We start from the raw sequence: 23,883 nt of genomic DNA, 5'->3' as shown, positions 1-23,883 counted from the left end.
TATAAGAGTCATATCTGCCCAGGGATAGAGGAAAGGGAAGAAGACTGCAGCAGGCAGCCCATTCCCAGGAACAGAAGCCCTCCACCGCTTCTACCAAGTTCTCAGCATGACGCTGGGACCGTACAGGACCCCTGGATCCTACAAGTAGTATCCAAGGGGTACAGATTGGAATGTCGAGAGGTTTCCCCCCTCGCAGGTTCCTGTAGTCTGCTGTACCAATGTCTCCCTCCGACAGGGAGGCAGTATTGAAAACAATTCACAAGCTGTATTCCCAGCAGGTGATAATAAATTTACCCCTCCGACAACAAGGAAAGGGGTATTACTCCACACTATATGGTGGTACTGAAGGCTAGGTGAGACCTATTCTAAATCTGAAAAATTTGAACACTTACAAGGGTTCAAATCCAGATGGAGTCACTCAGAGCAGTGATAGCAGAGAACAAGGGGACTATATGGTGTCCCGGGACATCAGGGATGCTTACCTCCATGTCCCAAAATTTGCCTTTTCTCACCAAGGGTACCTCAGGTTCGTGGTACAGAACTGTCACTATCAGTTTCAAGACGATGCCGTTGGATTGTCCAAGGCACCCCGGGTCCTTACCAAGGTAATGACCGAAAGGAGGATTCGTCTTCAAAGAAAATGGACGACCTCCTGATAAGAACAAGGTCCAGAGAACAGTTGGAGGTCGGAGTAGCACTATCTCAAGTAGTTCTACGACAGCACGGGTGGATTCTAAATATTCCAAAACCGCAGTTGTTCCGACGACACGTCTGCTGGTCCTAGGGATGATTCTGGACACAGTCCAGGAAAAGGTGTTTCTCCCAGAGGAGAAAGCCAGGGAGTTATCCGAGCTAATCGGGATCCTCCTAAAACCAGGAAAAGTGTCAGTGCATCATTGCACAAGAGTCCTGGTAAAAATGGTGGCTTATTACGAAGCGCTTCCATTCGGCAGATTTCACGCAAGAACTCTTCAGTGGGATCTGCTGGACAAATGGTCCGGATCGCATCTTCAGATGCATCAGCGGATAACCCTATATCCAAGGACAAGGGTGTCTCTCCTGTGGTGATTACAGAGTGCTCATCTTCTAGAGGGCCGCAGATTCGGCATTCAGGATTGGATGCTCGTGACCACGGAGGCCAGCCTGAGAGGCTGGGGAGCAGTCACACAAGGAGTGTGATCAAGTCTGGAGAATTCTCTCCACATAAATATACTGGAGCTAAGAGCAAATTTATAATGCTCTAAGCTTAGCAAGACCTCTGCTTCAAGGTCAGCCGGTATTGATCCAGTGGGATAACATCACGGCAGTCGCCCACGTAAACAGAATGGGTGGCACAAGAAGCAGGAGGGCAGTGGCAAAACTGCAAGGATTTTTCGCTAGGCGGAAAATCATGTGATAGCACTGTCAGCAGTGTTCATTCCGGGAGTGGACGACTGGGAAGCAGACTTCCTCAGCAGGCACGACCTCCACCCGGGAGAGTGGGAACTTCATCGGGAAGTTTTCCGCATGATTGTGAACCGTTGGGAAAGACCAAAGGTGGACATGATGGCGTCCCGCCCGAACAAAAAAATGGGACAGGTATTGCGCCAGGTCACGAGACCTTCAGGCGATAGCTGTGGACGTCCTGGTAACACCGTGGGTGTAACAGTCGGTGTATGTGTTCCCTTCTCTGCTTCTCATAACCAAGGTATTGAGAATTATAAGACATAGAGGAGTAAGAACTATACTCGTGGCTCCGGATTGGCCAAGAGGGACTTGGTAACCGGAACTTCAAGAGATGCTCACAGAGGACTAATGGCCTCGGGAGCTAAGAAGGGATTTGCTTTCAGCAAGTACCATGTCTGTTCCAAGAGGAACCGTGGCATCGGCCTTTAAGAAAGGACCTGCTCCAGCAGGGACCTTGTCTGTTCCAAGACTTACCGCGACTGCGTTTGACGGCATGGCGGTTTGAACGCCGGATCCTAAGGGAAAAGGCATTCCGGAAGAGGTCATACCTACCCTGGTCAAAGCCAGGAAGGAGGTGACCGCACAACGTTATCACCACATGTGGTAAAAATATGTTGCGTGGGTGAGGCCAGGAGGGCCCCACGAAAAAATTTCAACTAGGTCGATTTCTGCACTTCCTGCAAACAGGAGTGTCTATGAGCCTCAAATTGGGGTCCATTAAGGTTCAAGTTTCGGCCCTATAGATTTTCTTCCAGAAAGAATTGGCTTCAGTTCCTGAAGTCCAGACGTTTGTCAAGGGAGTATTGCATATACAGCCCTTGTGTGCCTCCAGTGGCACCGTGGGATCTCAACGTAGTGTTGGGATTCCTCAAATCATATTGGTTTGAACCACTCAAATCTGTGGATTTGAAATATCTCACATGGAAAGTGACCATGCTGTTGGCCCTGGCCTCGGCCAGGCGATTGTCAAAATTGGCGGCTTTGTCTTACAAAAGCCCATATTTGATTTTCCATTCGGACAGGGCAGAACTGCGGACTCGTCCCCAGTTTCTTCCTAAGGTGGTGTCAGCGTTTCACCTGAAACAACCTATTGTGGTGCCTGCGGCTACTAGGGACTTGGAGGACTCCAAGTTGCTAGACGTTGTCAGGGCCCTGAAAATATATATATATATATATATATATATATATATAATTCCAGGACGGCTGGAGTCAGAAAGTCTGACTTGCTGTTTATATTGTAGGCACCCAAAAAGCTGGGTGCTCCTGCTTCTAAGCAGACTATTGCTCGTTGGATTTGTAGTACAATTCAGCTTGCACATTCTGTGGCAGGCCTGCCACAGCCAAAATCTGTAAATGCCCATTCCACAAGGAAGGTGGGCTCATCTTGGGCGGCTGCCCGAGGGGTCTCTGCTTTACAACTTTGCCGAGCAGCTACTTGGTCAGGGGCAAACACGTTTGCTAAATTCTACAAATTTGATACCCTGGCTGAGGAGGACCTGGAGTTCTCTCATTCGGTGCTGCAGAGTCATCCGCACTCTCCCGCCCGTTTGGGAGCTTTGGTATAATCCCCATGGTCCTGACGGAGTCCCCAGCATCCACTAGGACGTTAGAGAAAATAAGATTTTACTTACCGATAAATCTATTTCTCATAGTCCGTAGTGGATGCTGGGCGCCCATCCCAAGTGCGGATTGTCTGCATTACTTGTACATAGTTATTGTTACAAAAAAATCGGGTTATTATTGTTGTGAGCCATCTTTTTTAGAGGCTACTCCATTGTTATCATACTGTTAACTGGGTTCAAATCACAAGTTGTACGGTGTGATTGGTGTGGCTGGTATGAGTCTTACCCGGGATTCAAGATCCTTCCTTATTGTGTACGCTCGTCCGGGCACAGTACCTAACTGAGGCTTGGAGGAGGGTCATAGGGGGAGGAGCCAGTACACACCATGTGATCCTAAAAGCTTGCTTTTGTGCCCCGTCTCCTGCGGAGCCGCTATTCCCCATGGTCCTGACGGAGTCCCCAGCATCCACTACGGACTATGAGAAATAGATTTATCGGTAAGTAAAATCTTATTTTCTTTAAAGTGTTCACCAGAGGAGTCTCTGCAAAGTTGCATGTGCTGAAACCACTTGGTGAAGCAGCTGGACCAGTCCGTAGCAGTTATATCTTCTATATGCTGGATGAAGGTCTCCATTGCTTTTTCCAGTGATTCAACGAATCCCATGCATCTTGCACTTGATTTGTGGGAACATAAATACTCGGTCAGGTCTGGACTGTTCAGTGGATGACCAAGCTCCTGCATGCGTTTGTGGACCAGAAAATTCACTTTTTTGGACCTGTGGGCAAGGTGCATTGTTGTGATGAAGAAGGGCACCACGAGCGTGTGCTCTTGGATGGTGGCCGGAAATAGCTTACAGCACTTAATTTCCAGCACTTTTGGCAGGCATCGGTTGGTGTAGCAGTACCCAGTGATGGTGTGCTGCTGCACAAGTGGTACAGTAGCTACATGACCAGGCTTTGCCACCATCTGCTTGGCCAAGCTGCACTCATGTCGGAACTTCTGTGACGGTGCACCTTCAACTGGGGTCCACTGGGATGACTGTTTGGTCTCGGGGTCAAAACTGTAGATCCAGGATTCAATGCCACTGATGATCTCCCAGACAGAGCTTGAGCGACCGCCATCAAACTTGGCCAGCATGTTGTGGCTTCAAGTGACCCAAGCTTCTTTCTGCTCTCAAGTTAGCTGATGGGGGCACCCAGCATGCATAAACCTGGCTCAGGCCAATCTTTTCATGAAGGATCAAGTGGCTGGATCCCAATGAGATCTCCTTCTGTAACTGGGCACCCTGGCATCCACCTCAACTATGGCCTGCACGGTAGCAACGTTGTCCTCTGTGATGGTGAACATAGGTTGGCCTCAGCACTACTCTTCCAGGAACCATCTCTTGTGCTAAAATTCTGCAAACCACTGAAACACAGTGGTTTGGGATGGTGCTTCCTCCCCCAAAAGAAGCTTGCAGTTGGTCAAAATTCTCCCACAGTTGAAGACCACTATTGTAGTTGTAGAAGATCATGGCTGTCCAGTGGCCTCTGCTGAGCTCCATAATGAGTTTGTGAGGGTAGTGAATATGCTGACTTCTTTGGTATGCAGTGCTGCTTATATATGGTTACGTGCCTTGATATTTCACAAGAACTTTAGTCTAGTCAGAGACTACAGCTCACAACCAGACACAGATTGTGTCTACTACTGCATATGCAATGCACATCCAGAAACTTGATGCACGCCCCTCGTACATGTAGTACTGTAGTCACAGAGGACATATGAAAATACAGAGTTGTATGCAAAAGTTTCCTACGACGACCTCAAAGGTCTGAAAATGGAAAACACTTTGTCATAAAAATGGGTCTGGCAGAAGCCTGACCGTTTCATGCCCTCCAAAAATAGCCAGGTTCACAGACTTTTGATTAAGTCACATTCATAATTTATTTTGTCAATTAAGCATGTTAGTATTTTATTAAACTGTCCAGAAATATGTTTACATTTGTATGCTTTGTAGGTTGTGTTAATGTGCCTTCACATAGAGATTCAGCGCGTATGTCTAAGTAGGGGCAGTAATATCTCTACTTGCTATAATCAACCCTCTCGTTATTGCATGTACAGTACATGGGCCAACTAGATGGGCCAAGTGGTTCTTCTGTCAAATTCTCTGTTTCTGTGTTATTAACTCTAATATTCCTGGCAACAGGAGGACCGTGCAAGGATTGACGTGATAGACTGGCTGGTGTTTGATCCTGCACAGAGGGCTGAAGCTCTAAAGCAGAGCAATGCTATTATAAGGACATTTCTGGGTATGGTTTATTGTGTGTAGTTTGTATTTTTCTCTTTTGCAGAGTAACAACATTGTGTGTGTTGCTTACAAACATACTTTGTATCCAGTTAATAAAAAGAGAAAAAAATCATGTATTTAGGCCAGAAATGTATTTTGTCATAATTTACTGTTGGTGTCGCTTATAGACTTTTCATGAAGAAATACTAGCACTTTAAAGGAGCAATTCCTAGCTGACTGACTCTCCTGGAAATGCCTGACTTCTGTTACAGGAGCCATTACAGTGGATTAAGGCAATGGGGCTCACCACCTTTTAGAGCCTGTGCAAAGCAGATGTAATATGTGAATGTCCTAGCGGCGTCATGCTTACTTTAGATACATACGTTGTACAATACTTTCAAAGTGTAGAAGACCAATGCTACTATATACATTTTGTTGTAGACTCCCATGTATTTTGAACTTTGTAGAATCAAAGAAACACGATGCTGCAAAAGAAGTTTTTGCCAAAATCCCCCAAGACTCAATAGCAGAAATCTACAGTCAGTGGGAAGAGCAAGGGATGGACAGCGCACTGCCAGCGGAGGATGACAATGCTATACGGGAGCATCTGTGCATAAGAGCTTATTTGGTGAGAACAGGAAAACTGTGATTTTTGTAAAGATGTGCCAAAATATACTAATATAAGTGTTACTGGGATTTGTATAGAGAGGCCAGAGCCTTCGTAGCTGCATGCAACTGTGTATACATTCGCAGCAATGGCGTGGATCGGTCACTTACAATGGACTCCGCAATGGAGACTATGGAGACATGTTTCCTGCATACAGGATCGCAGTTGCACACCAAAAACTGTCCCGATATACTTTTACTTCCCACGAAACAGCTGCTCCCTGTCAACTTATGAATGAATCCTCACTGCAACTGCAATAGCAATCTAATCGCCATGCGTTGATTCAGTGACGCATGTGCAGACCGGCAATAACTGCTCAAGCGCATGAACTTTGGAATAGCGTACAACTATGAATGCAGCCCATAGTTTCATATTTTTTCTCTGGCATCCATAAGGGATACTGGGGTTTACGTATACGATTGGGGTATAGAAGGGGTCCAAAGGAGCGGGTGCACTGTAAATTTCTTCTACTGGGTGTAGTGGCTCCTCTCATCTATGCCCCCTCCCACAGGCAGTTTAGAAAAAAGTGCCCTCAGGAGAGGATGCAGACTCTGGGAGCTCCAGTGGAATTTTCTCTATCGTCCTAAGTGGATGCTGGGGTTCCTGAAAGGACCATGGGGAATAGCGGCTCCGCAGGAGACAGGGCACAAAAAAGTAAAGCTTTACTAGGTCAGGTGGTGTGCACTGGCTCCTCCCCCTATGACCCTCCTCCAGACTCCAGTTAGATTTTGTGCCCGAACGAGAAGGGTGCAATCTAGGTGGCTCTCCTAAAGAGCTGCTTAGAGAAAGTTTAGTTTAGGTTTTTTTCTTTACAGTGAGTCCTGCTGGCAACAGGATCACTGCAACGTGGGACTTAGGGGGAAAGTAGTAAACTCACCTGCATGCAGAGTGGATTTGCTGCTTGGCTACTGGACACCATTAGCTCCAGAGGGATCGAACACAGGCCCAGCCGTGGAGTCCGGTCCCGGAGCCGCGCCGCCGACCCCCTTGCAGATGCTGAAGCGTGAAGAGGTCCGGAAACCGGCGGCTGAAGACTCCTCAGTCTTCATAAGGTAGCGCACAGCACTGCAGCTGTGCGCCATTTTCCTCTCAGCACACTTCACTGGGCAGTCACTGAGGGTGCAGAGCGCTGGGGGGGGGCGCTCTGAGAGGCAAATATAAACCTTATACAAGGCTAAAAATACCTCACATATAGCCCATAGGGGCTATATGGAGATATTTAACCCCTGCCTGACTGGAAAAATAGCGGGAGAAGAACCCGCCGAAAAAGGGGCGGGGCCTATCTCCTCAGCACACGGCGCCATTTTCTGTCACAGCTCCGCTGGTCAGAACGGCTCCCAGGTCTCTCCCCTGCACTGCACTACAGAAACAGGGTAAAACAGAGAGGGGGGGGCACATTAATGGCTATATATATATATATTAAAGCAGCTATAAGGGAGCACTTAATATAAGGATATCCCTTGTATATATAGCGCTTTGTGGTGTGTGCTGGCAGACTCTCCCTCTGTCTCCCCAAAAGGGCTAGTGGGTCCTGTCTTCATTAGAGCATTCCCTGTGAGTTTGCGGTGTGTGTCGGTACGTGGTGTCGACATGTATGAGGACGATATTGGTGTGGAGGCGGAGCAATTGCCAAATATGCAGATGTCACCCCCCAGGGGGTCGACACCAGAATGGATGCCTTTATTTGTGGAATTACGTGATGGTTTATCTTCCCTTAAACAGTCAGTTGAGGACATGAGGCGGCCGGACAATCAATTAATGCCTGTCCAGGCGCCTCAAACACCGTCAGGGGCTGTAAAACGCCCTTTGCCTCAGTCGGTCGACACAGACCCAGACACGGGCACTGATTCCAGTGACGACGGTAGAAATTCAAACGTATTTTCCAGTAGGGCCACACGTTATATGATTTTGGCAATGAAGGAGACGTTACATTTAGCTGATACTACAGATACCGTAAAACAGGGTATTATGTATGGTGTGAAAAAACTACAAACAGTTTTTCCTGAATCAGAAGAATTAAATGACGTGTGTGATGAAGCGTGGGTTGCTCCTGATAAAAAGTTGATAATTTCAAAAAAGTTATTGGCATTATACCCTTTCCCGCCAGAGGTTAGGGCGCGCTGGGAAACACCCCCTAAGGTGGACAAGGCGCTCACACGCTTATCCAAACAAGTGGCGTTACCCTCTCCTGAGACGGCCGCACTTAAGGATCCATCAGATAGAAAGATGGAAGTTATTCAAAAGAATATATACACACATGCAGGTGTTATACTACGACCAGCTATAGCAACTGCCTGGATGTGCAGTGCTGGAGTAGTTTGGTCAGAATCCCTGATTGAAAATATTGATACCCTAGATAGGGACAATGTTTTACTGTCGTTAGAACAAATAAAGGATGCATTTATCTATATGCGTGATGCACAGAGGGATATTTGCACACTGGCATCTCGGGTGAGTGCTATGTCCATTTCAGCCAGAAGAGCCTTATGGACACGACAGTGGACAGGCGATGCGGATTCAAAACGTCACATGGAGGTTTTGCCGTATAAAGGGGAGGAGTTATTTGGAGTTGGTCTATCAGACTTGGTGGCCACGGCTACTGCCGGGAAATCCACTTTTTTACCTCAAGTCACTCCCCAACAGAGAAAGGCACCGACTTTTCAACCGCAGCCTTTTCGCTCCTACAAAAATAAGAGAGCAAAGGGCTTGTCGTACCTGCCACGAGGCAGAGGAAGAGGGAAGAGACACCAACAGGCAGCTCCTTCCCAGGAACAGAAGCCCTCCCCGGCTCCTGCAAAAACCTCAGCATGACGCTGGGGCCTCTCAAGCGGACTCGGGGACAGTGGGGGGCCGTCTCAAAAATTACAGCGCGCAGTGGGCTCACTCGCAGGTAGACCCCTGGATCCTGCAGATAATATCTCAGGGGTACAGGTTGGAATTAGAGACGGATCCTCCTCATCGTTTCCTGAAGTCTGCCTTACCAACCGTCTCTTCCGAAAGGGAGAGGGTGTTGGAAGCCATTCACAAGCTGTACGCTCAGCAGGTGATAGTCAAAGTACCCCTATTACAACAAGGAAAGGGGTATTATTCCACTCTATTTGTGGTACCGAAGCCGGATGGCTCGGTAAGGCCTATTCTAAATCTGAAGTCCTTGAACCTCTACATAAAAAAGTTCAAGTTCAAGATGGAGTCACTCAGAGCAGTGATAGCGAACCTGGAAGAAGGGGACTTTATGGTATCCTTGGACATCAAGGATGCGTATCTACACGTTCCGATTTACCCCGCACACCAGGGGTACCTCAGGTTCATTGTTCAAAACTGTCACTATCAGTTTCAGACGCTGCCGTTCGGATTGTCCACGGCGCCTCGGGTCTTTACCAAGGTAATGGCCGAGATGATGATTCTTCTTCGAAGAAAAGGCGTATTAGTTATCCCATACTTGGACGATCTCCTAATAAGGGCAAGGTCCAGAGAACAGCTGGAGACAGCTTTAGCACTATCTCAAGAGGTGCTAAGACAACACGGGTGGATTCTGAATATTCCAAAATCCCATTTAATCCCGACAACTCGTCTGCTGTTCCTAGGAATGATTCTGGACACGGTTCAGAAAAAGGTTTTCCTTCCAGAGGAAAAAGCCAAGGAGTTATCCGATCTGGTCAGGAACCTCCTAAAACCAGGAAAAGTGTCAGTACATCAATGCACAAGAGTCCTGGGAAAAATGGTGGCTTCTTACGAAGCAATTCCATTCGGCAGATTCCATGCAAGAATATTCCAAAGGGATCTGTTGGACAAATGGTCAGGGTCGCATCTGCAGATGCACCTGCGAATAACCCTGTCACCAAAGACAAGGGTGTCACTTCTGTGGTGGTTGCAGAAGGCTCACCTATTAGAAGGCCGCAGATTCGGCATTCAGGATTGGATCCTGGTGACCACGGACGCCAGCCTGAGAGGCTGGGGAGCAGTCACACAAGGAAGAAACTTCCAGGGAGTATGGACGAGTCTGGAAAAGTCTCTTCACATAAACATTCTGGAACTAAGAGCAATCTACAATGCTCTAAGCCAGGCGGAACTTCTCCTGCAAGGAAAGCCGGTGTTGATTCAGTCGGACAACATCACGGCGGTCGCCCATGTAAACAGGCAGGGCGGCACAAGAAGCAGGAGTGCAATGGCAGAAGCTGCCAAGATTCTTCGCTGGGCGGAGAATCACGTGATAGCACTGTCAGCAGTGTTCATCCCGGGCGTGGACAACTGGGAAGCAGACTTCCTCAGCAGACACGATCTTCATCCGGGAGAGTGGGGTCTACATCCAGAAGTCTTCAACATGTTAATAGACCGTTGGGAAAGACCAATTGTAGACATGATGGCGTCTCGCCTCAACAAGAAACTGGACAAATATTGCGCCAGGTCAAGAGATCCACAGGCAATAGCTGTGGACGCACTGGTAACTCCTTGGGTGTACCAGTCAGTGTATGTGTTTCCTCCTCTGCCGCTCATACCAAAGGTATTGAAGATCATACGGCAAAGAAGAGTAAGAACAATACTAGTGGTTCCGGATTGGCCGAGAAGGACTTGGTATCCGGAACTTCAAGAGATGCTCACGGACGAACCGTGGCCTCTACCTCTGAGAAGGGACCTGCTACAGCAGGGTCCCTGTCTTTTTCAAGACTTACCGCGGCTGCGTTTGACGGCATGGCGGTTGAACGCCAGATCCTAAAAGGGAAAGGCATTCCAGAAGAAGTCATTCCTACCTTGATTAAGGCACGGAAGGAAGTCACCGTGAAACATTATCACCGCATTTGGCGAAAATATGTAGCGTGGTGCGAGGATCGGAAGGTTCCGACGGAGGAATTCCAACTGGGTCGTTTCCTACATTTCCTGCAATCAGGATTATCTATGGGTCTCAAATTGGGATCCATTAAGGTTCAAATTTCGGCCCTGTCAATATTCTTCCAAAAAGAATTGGCCTCTGTCCCTGAGGTCCAGACTTTTGTCAAGGGAGTACTGCATATACAGCCTCCTGTGGTGCCTCCGGTGGCACCGTGGGATCTAAATGTAGTTTTAGATTTCCTCAAATCCCATTGGTTTGAACCATTGAAAAAGGTGGATTTGAAATATCTCACATTGAAAGTGACTATGTTACTAGCCCTGGCCTCTGCCAGGAGAGTATCTGAATTGGCGGCTTTATCTTATAAAAGTCCTTATCTAATCTTCCATTCGGATAGGGCAGAACTGCGGACTCGTCCGCATTTTCTCCCTAAAGTGGTATCAGCATTTCATCTGAACCAACCTATTGTGGTGCCTGCGGCCACTAGCGACTTGGAGGACTCCAAGTTGTTGGACGTTGTCAGAGCCTTAAAAATATACATTGCAAGGACGGCTGGAGTCAGAAAATCTGACTCGCTGTTTATATTGTATGCACCCAACAAGTTGGGCGCACCTGCTTCTAAGCAGTCGATTGCTCGTTGGATTTGTAACACAATTCAACTTGCACATTCTGTGGCGGGCCTGCCACAGCCTAAAACTGTAAAAGCCCACTCCACAAGGAAGGTGGGCTCATCTTGGGCGGCTGCCCGAGGGGTCTCGGCATTACAACTCTGCCGAGCAGCTACGTGGTCGGGGGAGAACACGTTTGTAAAATTTTACAAATTTGATACCCTGGCAAAGGAGGACCTGGAGTTCTCTCATTCGGTGCTGCAGAGTCATCCGCACTCTCCCGCCCGTTTGGGAGCTTTGGTATAATCCCCATGGTCCTTTCAGGAACCCCAGCATCCACTTAGGACGATAGAGAAAATAAGAATTTACTTACCGATAATTCTATTTCTCGGAGTCCGTAGTGGATGCTGGGCGCCCATCCCAAGTGCGGATTATCTGCAATACTTGTACATAGTTATTGTTAACTAATTCGGGTTATTGTTAAGGAGCCATCTTTAAGAGGCCCTTTCTGTTGTCATACTGTTAACTGGGTTTAGATCACAAGTTGTACGGTGTGATTGGTGTGGCTGGTATGAGTCTTACCCGGGATTCAAAATGCCTCCCTTATTGTGTATGCTCGTCCGGGCACAGTACCTAACTGGAGTCTGGAGGAGGGTCATAGGGGGAGGAGCCAGTGCACACCACCTGACCTAGTAAAGCTTTACTTTTTTGTGCCCTGTCTCCTGCGGAGCCGCTATTCCCCATGGTCCTTTCAGGAACCCCAGCATCCACTACGGACTCCGAGAAATAGAATTATCGGTAAGTAAATTCTTATTTTCTTCAGTTTAATTTTAAACTTTATTATTTTAGGTATACTGTCTGGGCATCAGTATACCTGCACCGTGGGAGTTTGGGGGGTGAGGGGGCGGTTTACGGCCTCTGTAAGGCATCAGAGCTGCTTGCCCGCTGCAGGACCACTGTCCTGAGAGGTTATTGTTCCTTGGCGGTCACAACCACAGCACACTGCACACACCTGACGCTGCCTGAAGGTGAGAAGAGTGGTAAGTACAAACCGGGGGTCCCCTGTTTCTTGGCGCGGCGTACGGGGTCCTCCACGGGGGACCCGCTGTAGCCCCCTGCGTACAACTGGCAGCGGTGGTGCAAACTAGCAAGCAGTGTGAGGTTTGTACATTATTTGGAGACATTGCCAGTATAAAGATCATTTGTAGCTCTGGCGCCATTACTGGGGGCGGAGCTTGCTCAGAGTGGGACCAGTGGCATTTTGGCGCCATCCTCTGCATACTCCATCATCAGCAATGAGACACAGCTCCTCCAGGGCTCCGGGAGACACTGGAAACTGTTACAGGGGTGTACTAATGGGGAAAGACGCTATATCACACAATGTAGTGTCCTGAAAAGGACAGATAATACGGTCTTTCTGAGATATAACTATATACAGCTTGCAGGTCTGGTCTGCAGGCAGGGGTGTGCTGTCCTCCTCTCACTCTGGGTCTCCATTACACATGCAGTACGGTCAGGCTTGTTGTACTTGTCTGTGAGTTTGTGTGAGTGAGTTTCACTGTCACTATGGTTAAACACACATTATGCAAAGTTTGTCAGACCAGATTCTCCCCTTCTACCACTGGTTCCCTATTGTGTGACCAATGTAGTCCGTATTCTCAAGTCATTGTGGGGACTTGGGGGAGAGGGTCAGGAGCCTGCTTGGCTCAAGGCCATAAACACACTATGGGGATCATTCCGAGTTGATCGCTCGCTAGCTAGTTTTAGCCGTGCAAATGCTATGTCGCCGCCCACTGGGGACTGCATTTTAGCTTAGCAGAAGTGCGAACGCATGTGCAGCCGAGCTCTGCAAAAATAGTTTGTGCAGTTTCAGAGTAGCTCTGAACCTACTCGGCGCTTGCGATCACTTTAGCCTATTCATGTCCGGATTTGACGTCATACACCTGCCCAGCGAACGCCCAGCCACGCCTGCGTTTTTTTCAGACACTTCCTGAAAACGGTCAGTTGACACCCAGAAACGCCCCCTTCCTGTCAATCTTCCTGCGGCCGTCGGTGCGACTGAAAACTTCGCTACAACCTGTGCACAACCACAACAGGCTTTGTACCCATACGACGCGCATTTGCATTGCGGCCCATACGCATGCGCAGAAATGCCGATTTTTTAAAAAAAAAATTTTTTGCCTGATCGCTGCGAACAACGGCTGCTAGCGATCAACTCGGAATGACCCCCTATGGTGGCTGACATGTCATCCCAGCTGATGCTAATAAACAACGCTACAGCTGCAACAGGCTGTTGCAGACCTCACAGCTAGGGCTGATGAGACATCCTTCCCTCCATATTTCAGGGCCACTTAAGCGTGGGCTGCCTGCTCTTCTAGCAGACTCTGAGGAGGATATTCTGGAAGAGGGGGAGGAATTGAAACCTGATATTGATGATTCCACTCCTGCAGAGGGTATTGAACACCTAATTCTTGTTATCATGGATGTGCTGAAAGTCCGTTTGGAAGAAGCTGCTTCACCGCAGTTGTGTTTTTTCTTGCACAGAAAAAAATCAGCATCACCTTCCCTGATTCTCCGGAATTAGATTAGATTTTTAAACAAGCCTGGAAAAATCCTGATAAGATATCAGGTTACTAGGAAGTTTTTATGCTTTTTCCCGTTTACACCGGAGGATCAGAAACATTGTGGAAGAACCCCCCAGCCGTAGATGTCTGTCTCCCCCCTCTCTAAGAACGCAGTGTTACCGGCCCCTGGGTCCTTTCAGCTCAAGGACCCTAGGGATAGGAAATTAGAAACTACATTAAAGTCTGTTTACACAGCGGCTGGCTTATCACAAAGACCTGTGATAGCAGGTTGCTGGATGACACATGCCATTCACTCCTGGGCTACTCCAATTCATGAGGGCCTTGCGGGGGATATGCCCCCTCCAATGTGGCATGAGGCACCAGAGGTAAGACTAGAAAACCAGCTGCTGCCGTTGTTTCTCAGGAAACAAGCACCAGTGCAGCTTCCACAAAAGCCTCGGCATGACTGGGAGCTAGTCTGCGTCACTTCAGCCGCATCTGGGCAGCCTCCTGCCAGGATACCTGGGTAAAGGATCTCACTTCCCAGGGCTACAAGCTGAAGTTCGACAGCGCTCCTCACCTACGATTTTTCAAATCAGGCTTACCAGTTTTGGTAGATACAAGAGTTACGCTACAACAGGCTATCCTAAAATTAGTCCAGTCCCAGGTCATTGTTCCAGTACCACTGTTGCAACAAAGAAAGGGTTACTACTCCAACCTGTTCGTAGTACCGAAACTGGATGGAACGGTAAGGCCCATTCTGAATCTCAAATCCTTGAACCATTACCTCAAGGTTTTCAAGTTGAAGATGGAATCCCTGCGAGCGGTGATTGCGGGCCTGGAAGAACGGCAGTTCATGGTCTCTCAGGATATAAAGGACACTTGTCTCCATATCCCCATTTGGCCTTCTCAGCAAGCTTACCTGCGGTTTGCTCTCCCGAACGATTACTACCAGTTTCAGGCATTACCCTTCGGCCTGTCTACAGCCCCGAGGGTCTTCGCGAAGGTGATGGCAGAGATGATGTTCCGAGTCCAAGGGGTCAATGTTGTCCCTTATCTGGACAATCTCTTGATAAAAGCAAGATCCAAGGAGCTTTTATTGCTCCATATAGACCGCACTGTCCAACTTCTTTCACGCCATGGGTGGATCCTCAATTTCCAGAAGTCCCAACTGGAACCGACTCAGCGACTCCTGTTCCTGGGAATGTTGCTGGATACGGTGGCCCAGAAAGTGTTCCTCCCAGAGGACAAAGCGAGAACGCTTCAGGAGATGTTCCGAATGATCCTCCAGCCTAAGCGAATATCCATCCATCTTTGCATAAAATTGTTGGAAGATGGTAGCCTCGTATGAGGCGATTCAGTATGGTCTGTTCCACACCAGAACGTTTCAATTGGATCTCCTGATAAGTGGTACGGATCTCATCTTCAGATGCACCGGATAATACGTATGTCGCCTCAGGCCAAGATTTCCCTCCTGTGGTGGCTACAGTCCTCCAACCTACTGGAGGGTCGAAGTTTCAGGATCCAGTATTGGATCCTCCTCACGACGGATGCGAATCTTAGGGGATGGGGAGCTGTCACCCAGGGGGCTCAGTTCCAGGGCAGATGGTCAACCCACGAAGCCCTATTTCCAATCAACATTCTGGAACTTTGGACGATCTACAATGCTATGCTTCAGGCCTCTCCTCTGCTCAGGGATCGAGCGATCCAAGTTCAGTCAGACAACGTCACGGCGGTGGCTTACATAAATCGACAAGGAGGGACAAAAAGCAGAGCCTGCATGCGAGAGGTGGCGAAGATGATACTCTGGGCAGAAAGAAACGCAAGAGCAATATCCACCATCTTCATTACGGGGGGTGGACAACTGGGAAGTGGACTTCCTGAGTCGTCACAATCTCCACCCGAGAGAGTGGGGTCTCCACCAACAGTTGTTTCAACAGATCATTGACTTGTGGGGTTGCCCTTAGATAGACTTGTTGAGTCGACAAGCCATCAAGAGGCTTCAATGGTGTTGCTCAAGAACCAGGGACCCTCAAGCGAAGGCAATAGACGGGCTGACGTCTCCTTGGCCTTATCGGTCGGTTTACCCGTTTCCTCTGATTCCGTTGCTCCTGAGGGTGCTCAAACGAATCTGGAATCAGGGAATCCAGACAATTCTGATTGCCTCGGAGGGCGTGGTACGCAGATCTTCTGGACATGTCCATGACAGACTCTTGGCCCTGCCACTGTGAAAGAATCTTCTACAACAAGGACCGTTCGTCTACCTTGACTTACAGCGGCTTCGTTTGACTGCTTGGAAATTGAGCAGAACATCCTAGCCCGGAAAGGCCTTTCCAAGAAGGTTATTGCAACCATGGTTCAGGCCAGAAAACTGGTGACGTCAAAGCGCTATCATTATATCTGGAGGAAATGTGTCTCCTGGTGCGAGGAATGCACTTATCCGCCTGCAGAGTTTCACTTAGGACGTCTCTTACGTTTCCTGCAGGCTGGTGTGGATAAGGGCTTATGTCTGGGAGCCCTTAAGGTCCGGGTTTCGGCTCTCTCAATTTTCTTCCAGAAGAAGTTGCCAGAGGTTCAGACCTTCCTGCAGGGAGTTCTCCGCATACAATTCTCCGCATACAACCTCCGTTTGTGCCGCCTACGGCACCCTGGGACTTGAACGTGGTGTTGGGTTTTTTTTTTTTGTTTTTTTTTTACAGTCCTCCTGGTTTGAACCCTTGATGACTGTAGAAGACAAGTACCTCACGTGGAAGGCTGATGTTGCTGGCCCTGGCTTCTGGTAGGTGTGTCTCAGAATTGGGGGCCTTATCGTGTAAGAGTCCCTACCTGATCTTTTACGACAGAGCAGAACTCCGGACTAGACAGCAGTTCCTGCCAAAAGGTGTGTCTGCATTCCACTTGAATCAACCACTTGTAGTCCCGTCCAATTCAGGTACATCTGCTCTGCCGGAGTCGCTAGATGTTGTGAGAGCCTTGAGGATCTATGTTATGAGTGGCTCGGATCAGAAAGACTGATTCCTTGTTTGCGCTATATGATACGCAGAAAAAGGGTTGCCCTGCTTCTAAGCAGCCCATTGCTCATTGGATTAGGTTGACTATGCAACAGGCTTATGTGTCTGCAGCCTTGCCTGTTCAACAGTCTGTGAAGGCCCACTCTACAAGACTGGTGGGGTTTTCTTGGGCGGCTGCCCATGGAGTCTCTGTTTTGCAACTGTGCTGAGCTGCTACCTGGTCGGAGAGGAACACCTTTGTGAAGTTCTACAAGTTTGTTACCCTGGCCAAAGAGGATACCCAATTTGAGAAGGCGGTGCTGCAGGCGTCTCTGCACGTTCCCGCCCGTTCTGGATGCTTTGGGACGTCCCCATCGTATTAAGTAAACCCCAGTATCAATTATGGATGCCAGAGAAAACGGGATTTTAATTAAATACCGGTAAATCCCTTTCTCGTAGTCCATAAGGGATACTGGGCGCCTGCCTCAGTGCGTTCACTTCTCTGCAGGTTTTATTTTTTCAAAATGTTACCTGTTCAGCTGTTGCTGTTTTGTTCCAGCTGGTTGTTTTATGTGCTGGTGTCTGAATCTCACCACTCCTTATGTTCCTTCTCTCAAGTATGTCCTTTCTCCTTCGGCCACTATTTTGCTTAACTGTCTGTGGGAGGGGCATAGAGGGGAAGAGCCAGCATACACAGTGGAAGAAATTTAAAGTGCACCGGCTCCTTTGGACCCCTTCTATACCCCATTGTATCAAGTAAACCCCAGTATTCCTTATGTACTATGAGAAATGGAATTACTGGTAGGTATTAAAATCCCGGGTTTTTTCTTCTTCTCTTTACTTTATAAATGGGAGTGCATATGCCAACAACCTGCTCTATGAACAGTATACATAAAACCTGTCCTCTGGTAAGTGACTCTGGCATAGCCACGTCTGTGACTTAGATGCATTTTTCTTCTCCTGCAGGAAGCGCATGAAGCATTCAGTGAGTGGTTCAAGCACATGAATTCTCCTCCTCAGAAGCCAGTGCTGGTGGAGAATGCAACCTTCACTGAGAAAGTGGCTTATGAACACAAGGAAAAGAAATATGAGGCAAGTCATTTTACCAACCTTAAATGGGGAAAAAGCAACTGCAAAATACAATATTTGTCATTTAGTTACTTCAAAAACATAGAGGCTCCAGTGTGGTTACAATAAGTCTTCCTGTTGGCCTGTACAAAAGTAAGTGTTTTCCAAACAAATTTCATGACCGTCTCTTCCTGAGATGAGCTGAGTGCCAGACCAAGTTACTCATGGGCTTATTGGGCAACTCTCATTGCACTATATATTTATATGTATAGTACATCAGCAGCATTTCAGGGGCTCCCATCCCTGTGCATACCACAGCCCATTTCAGGGGCTCCCATCTCTGTGCATAATTCAGTTGATCGCAACAGCAAATTTGTTAGCAATTGGGCAAAACCATGTGCACTGCAGGGGAGGCAGATATAACATGTGCAGAAAGAGTTAGATTTGGGTGGGTTATTTTGTTTCTGTGCAGGGTAAATACTGGCTGCTTTATTTTTACACTGCAATTTAGATGTCTGTTTGAACACACCCCACCCAAATCTAACTCTCTCTGCACATGTTATATCTGCCCCCCTTGCAGTGCACATGGTTTTTCCCAACTGCTAACAAATATGCTGCTGCGATCATCTCTGAATTAGGCCCAATGTCCTTATCTCACACTGACAGACCATTTTACATTATTCTAGGTGAAAGCATTTCCACCTCCTAGAAGTGAGATTTCTAGAGAACATATTTTAAATGCATTTAACACAGACTGGTGTTCTACACCTTTCTGAACTTAGACTGCTCTTTTTTTTTTTTTTTTTTTTTTTTGCTACTGTTATCAATGGGTTGTTACATTTAGTATTGCTACAAACATGGCAAGAGAGTGAAGCAGCTGATTGTTTATCTGGAGTTTCCTAATTATTGTCATTATCGTTAAACAGCTTGTTGTCTTCTCAATCTATATTACTGCTGTTCCCCACTTCTAGGAGCTCAAAGTAATTTTTACAAAGTAATAAATGTTTTTGTTTTACTTTTATATTTTTTATATGTAATGTGTTATCTCTATGGCTGGAATTCAATTACATGCGCTAAATTACCGTGGGTGAAAACGGGCGATTGCCTCGGTCTTTAATGCTTCGGCTATTCAATTGTACTCCCTTTTTCAGCCGATAGCCATGTTAACGCCCATTAAAGTAGTTTGTTAACACGTAGAGTCTGTGAAAAGTCAATGATTGGCGTTTTAACAAGGTTGCAGCACCTGTTAGCCCGCTAGTTATTGGTGATTTTTATTCCAACCCACTGTGGCAGCTGAAAAAAATCCCTGATAACTCGTGACTAATTAAATTGCCGCAGGGGATCAGTTAGTCTGCAGAGCTCTACCTCGGCTAGTTGAATTCCGGCATACTTGTGCTTAGCACATTTTGTGTGGGGATTAGAATTCCTTGCATGTTGGCTGGCTGCTGGCACAATATTTTAGAAACCAAAAAAATAAACCTGAGAGTCTTCAGTATTTTTTCCTTATTTATTACTGTACCATTGTCTAAATACTTTCCTCTGTGGATCAAGCCACCCTTCTCCTCTCATAGGGCTTTGGTAGTCTTGGTTTGTTTTATGACAGGGATTCTACCAAAGCTTTTGTGTGTATTCCATGTGGCTACTCTTTCTGCAGGGATGACTAATAGAAAGTGGTTGGTTCTAAGTTCACTAAGGGCACAGGTATCCGCTAGTGCCCTATCTTAGTTCCTCTGTTGGGAGTTTTGTTTTCCTGGAAGATGTAACTTGTGGGATTGAGTCTTTTGAACAGTCCTCATTTATTTTTATTTTTTTTTACCTAATTGTTTTCTCCTTTCAGATGGATTATGGCACTTGGAAAAATCATCTAGATGTGTTAACTGTTGATGTGAAAGAGAAAATTTATAATGTTTTGTTATTTGTCGATGGAGGCTGGATGGTGGATGTCAGAGATGTAAGTAACCTTTTCTTTTTTCCAAATGTTAACATAACTTCATTCCTTATCAAAAATGTGGAGGATTAGTAATGGTAAGTAAATAATGTACAGCTATAGATATGGCTACATCTTGCAGCGATCGCGCCTTGTTAGGTGCGACTGCGTGCACATCCGGGGCGTGCATTCATCGTAGACGTGCACACGGCCCCATTCACATGAATGGGAGCAGCAAATGCTATGCCTAGAGTGCTCGTTTAGCACACGATGAGCGTGGCAACATCTGCAGGTTCCAACATGGAAAATCCCTTTTTTCCTGAGATTCATTACAGTAAATTGTACGTTGCAAAGATTGATGTTTTGGTATAGAGGGGCAGATTTATTAAGCTCAGTGAAGTGATAAAGTGGAAGGTGATAAAGTACCAGCCAGTCAGCTCCTAACTGTCATTTTTCAAACCCAGCCTGTGACATGGTAGTTAGGAGTTGATTGTCTTGTACTTTATCACCGTGCATTTTATCACTTCACCAGGCTTAATAAATCTGCCCCAGAGTCCGCAATAGCCATTTCCTTACTTGGTAATGCTGTCTAATATTAAACCATATGACACACAGATAGGGGATGGATTCCACACAGGATATTTTTCCTATACCCTGTGTTGCTGCTAGATGGCAAAGACAGGATAACTGAAGTAACAATTAAATAATTCTTAGAACCAACTTGTTAAATATATATATATATATATATATATATATATATATATATATATATATACCATAGTTCCCAATGCTTACCCTGAAAGGGTTTAGACAAAAGGAGACCAGCACACCACCATATGAAAAAATATGAAAAACATTTAATGAATCAGTAGCATTATCAGGCCTTTTGAAAAAAGTTTTTAGTACTCATCATGAGGCTTTCAGCAGTATTCAAGCAGAACAGCCATCCCAACGGCCCGTTTCGGTTGTCACACCTTCATCATGGGGTCACTGTGACTATTGTGTCTGTGCTACATTAAAACCCTGCTTGACTACATGAGCCGTCTGGTGAGTGCACTCCTTTCAAGATTATATGCATTCAAGGGATGAATAGGGATTATACCCGTTGTCTCATGAATATCGAGTGACACCCCAGCAAGTGTCGGAATTTGGAGAGTGCCAACAATCTATGACTTCTTTTATATATATATATATATATATATATATATATATATATATATATATATATATATATATATATATATATATATATATATTTTTTTTTTTTTTTTTATACACAGTGGTGCAAAATAGTAGGATAGTTAGATTGCTCTCCCTAGAGTCTTAACAAAGGTCCTACAGAAAGACTACTCTATGCTAGGGCACTCTTATGGTTAAAGTAATTGCTTTTAAACTTTAATATGTAGATTAAAGGAAAATTTGTGTCCTGTCTAAAATGAAAAGTTTTCAGCTCTACCAATAGTACATCAGGATGCCATATGGTAATTGTAACACCTAATGGTTAATTTATGGGTTTTTTTTTCTATTTTAATTATTAGTGAATTGACATAAAGGGATATATACCACCAAAGTTTCTCACAGAATTAGAGTAATATATATTGCATATCTGTGACCTATGTGCTTTGGGAACATATATATTCCACAATTGAACAGGTTAATTTGTGAACATATGCATCCTAATCTTGCAATTAGTGAACTAAGAAAGCAAATTCTAACCAAACAGATAAAAATGTTTAAAAAAAACTGCCATAAGCACACATCGCTGTGTCAGTATTTCATGCTAGGAGATTGCATGTAAGTTGGCACCCCAGAAACACACAACTATCTCCATAGACAAAACCTGGAGGGTCACTTGCAATTGTTTGCAATATCAAACTGCAATCGGGTAACACAAGTTAATGCATCAGTAAAGTACAAATGCATCTAATACTACATTTGTTTGTACACATCATATGTTTGTAACAGTGTAACCACATTGGGAGTGATAGATATGTATCATTAGAAAAAAAACCACAGTCTAGCATAATAGTTTAGCACATAAAAAGATTTGCAACAGCACAGATAAGGTAAAGTATGTCCAGTCACCCTTTTTTCTGGTCTATCTGGGCATGCGAGGGACACTGGGAGGCATTAATTTGGAGAACTCTCAGGGAACCATGCTGGAAGAATAGATTACATCGGGTACAAGCTCTTGAAAGCTTAGCTTTCTGGATCTTTATACTGTACATATGAAAAATGCAGTCAAACCTCGATTTTCAAAGTTTTGACCGCATTTTCATATTGGTACATCCTACCCACAATCTGCAGTCATTAAGCGTCCCATAATAACGTAATCTCATATAGCCTACATTTATTGCTGTATGTGTTACTAGGATGCAGAGGAGGATACAGAACGTAAGCAGCAGATGGAACGACTACGGAGTCTCTGTTTGCCAATGATGTGCTTCTTGCTGCACACGGTGCTGCATAACACTAAGCAATACCAGGATTGTCTTCGGCTGGCTGATGTGATCTCCTCTGAAAACCAAAAGTTATACAAGGTGGGTATCGAATACACATTCATGTTTTCTACTTGTTTACGTGTACAGTCTTGTGTACATTCAAATTCTGCAGAAGGACAACTTAGCTCTGTTACGAGGGCAACATATGAAAAACAATGGGACATGGCCAAGTATAGACAAAGTAGTGTTTTTTAACCACTTAACTGCCAGGTTCTTTTTTGTTTGTTTTTTTTTCAACGCTCACAAGTAGTCTCTTTTTATGAGTGAATTAAGTGAAGAACATGTATTTTGACACTTATCCAAAATGGTTTAAAGAAAAAAAAATTTTTTACGTTTCTAAAAAATATATATATTTTTTTAATATCTGAATGCCAACATCACGACTTTTAGTTTTCCCGGTGGCCGCACATCTGAGGTACACATTAGAGGGGTGAGGGGGGCTTATTTACATTTCCCCAGTGACTGCTAATGTCTACAGCTGCTGGGTCCTTCTGTGCTGACCACTCAGTGCGGGAGGGTGCAGGGAAGCAGAGGGACCTCTCTGAGAGTATCAGATGTGGGAAAGTTTTCTTCTTACAGGTGCCCAAGCTATGTATCTGACTGGTCGCATCGTTTGTGATTAGATGACGCACTTGCAGGCTACCGATGGCAGGTGTTTAATACTGTAGAATAAGTCCTGGTCCCTTCAGCTGTTAAGGCTGTTTACTACCTGCAAAGTACAGAGGAATTATAAAAAATAAAAGTGAGACCTGCTTATGGTTACACTACAGTCTATCACCCGATTTCATAAAAGGAACCTCCTATCTGCAGGTGAGAAATATGTTACGTGTTTTCATTGTGTTCACAGGTGTTTTCAAAGTCAGAACTGAAGAAGGTGCTGCAGAAGCTGAGAGAGTCGTCTCTTATGCTGTTAGACATGCAGCTAGATCCTTTAGGTTATGACGTCCAGCCCTAATGTCACTGCTGCGTGTGAGAATATGATCTGCTCTTCTTACAAAACTATTCATTACAAACGTGTCTGGATTTGGCTGTAACCTCAAAGAAAAAAAACTGTTTGTACTTTTTCATATTAAAAAAAACAAACTGAAAATGCTCAATAAAAAAAAAATCATTCTTTTGTATTGTGTAAATAAATAGTTTTAAAATAATGGCTGCTTTGATAATAAAGTAATAAAGCATTTTTGTGGCTTTTTAGAATCCTTAAAAAGACAAACCTGCAATACAAGTTGTAGGCTGCAGTTAGTCACAGAATGGAACCTCTATTACAATTCCATTGGTAATGTCTGAATTGCTAGTTATACTGCGCTGCATTGTCTTCTATTGGCATGAAGCCTGCTGTATATTTGCTGTATGCTATATGTGGCATGTAGCATACTAGAATTGAAATGGGAAATCTTCATGCTACACACACACACTCTTAAACACCCTCCCAGACACTTACACACTTACCGCTCCTGC

At 45.8% G+C, this 23,883-nt stretch overlaps 1 protein-coding gene across 2 annotated transcripts in view; it reads left to right on the top strand.

The window, feature by feature from the left end:
- NUP107 (nucleoporin 107) overlaps window positions 1-23,605 on the top strand; it is a 186,346-nt gene extending 162,741 nt beyond the window's left edge. For both annotated transcript variants that reach the window (XM_063927509.1, XM_063927510.1), the window contains exons 23-28: window positions 5,195-5,297; window positions 5,743-5,903; window positions 17,896-18,021; window positions 19,835-19,948; window positions 22,297-22,464; window positions 23,273-23,605. In XM_063927509.1, the coding sequence (XP_063783579.1) occupies window positions 5,195-5,297; window positions 5,743-5,903; window positions 17,896-18,021; window positions 19,835-19,948; window positions 22,297-22,464; window positions 23,273-23,380 (780 nt within the window). In that variant the 3' untranslated portion in view covers window positions 23,381-23,605. The remainder of the gene's footprint in view (window positions 1-5,194; window positions 5,298-5,742; window positions 5,904-17,895; window positions 18,022-19,834; window positions 19,949-22,296; window positions 22,465-23,272) is intronic.
- The last annotated feature ends 278 nt before the right edge of the window (window positions 23,606-23,883 follow it).

This window comes from Pseudophryne corroboree, chromosome 6, assembly GCF_028390025.1.
Source record: "Pseudophryne corroboree isolate aPseCor3 chromosome 6, aPseCor3.hap2, whole genome shotgun sequence".
NCBI classification, from domain to species: domain Eukaryota; kingdom Metazoa; phylum Chordata; class Amphibia; order Anura; family Myobatrachidae; genus Pseudophryne; species Pseudophryne corroboree.
This window is presented reverse-complemented; position numbering and strand designations above follow the sequence as displayed.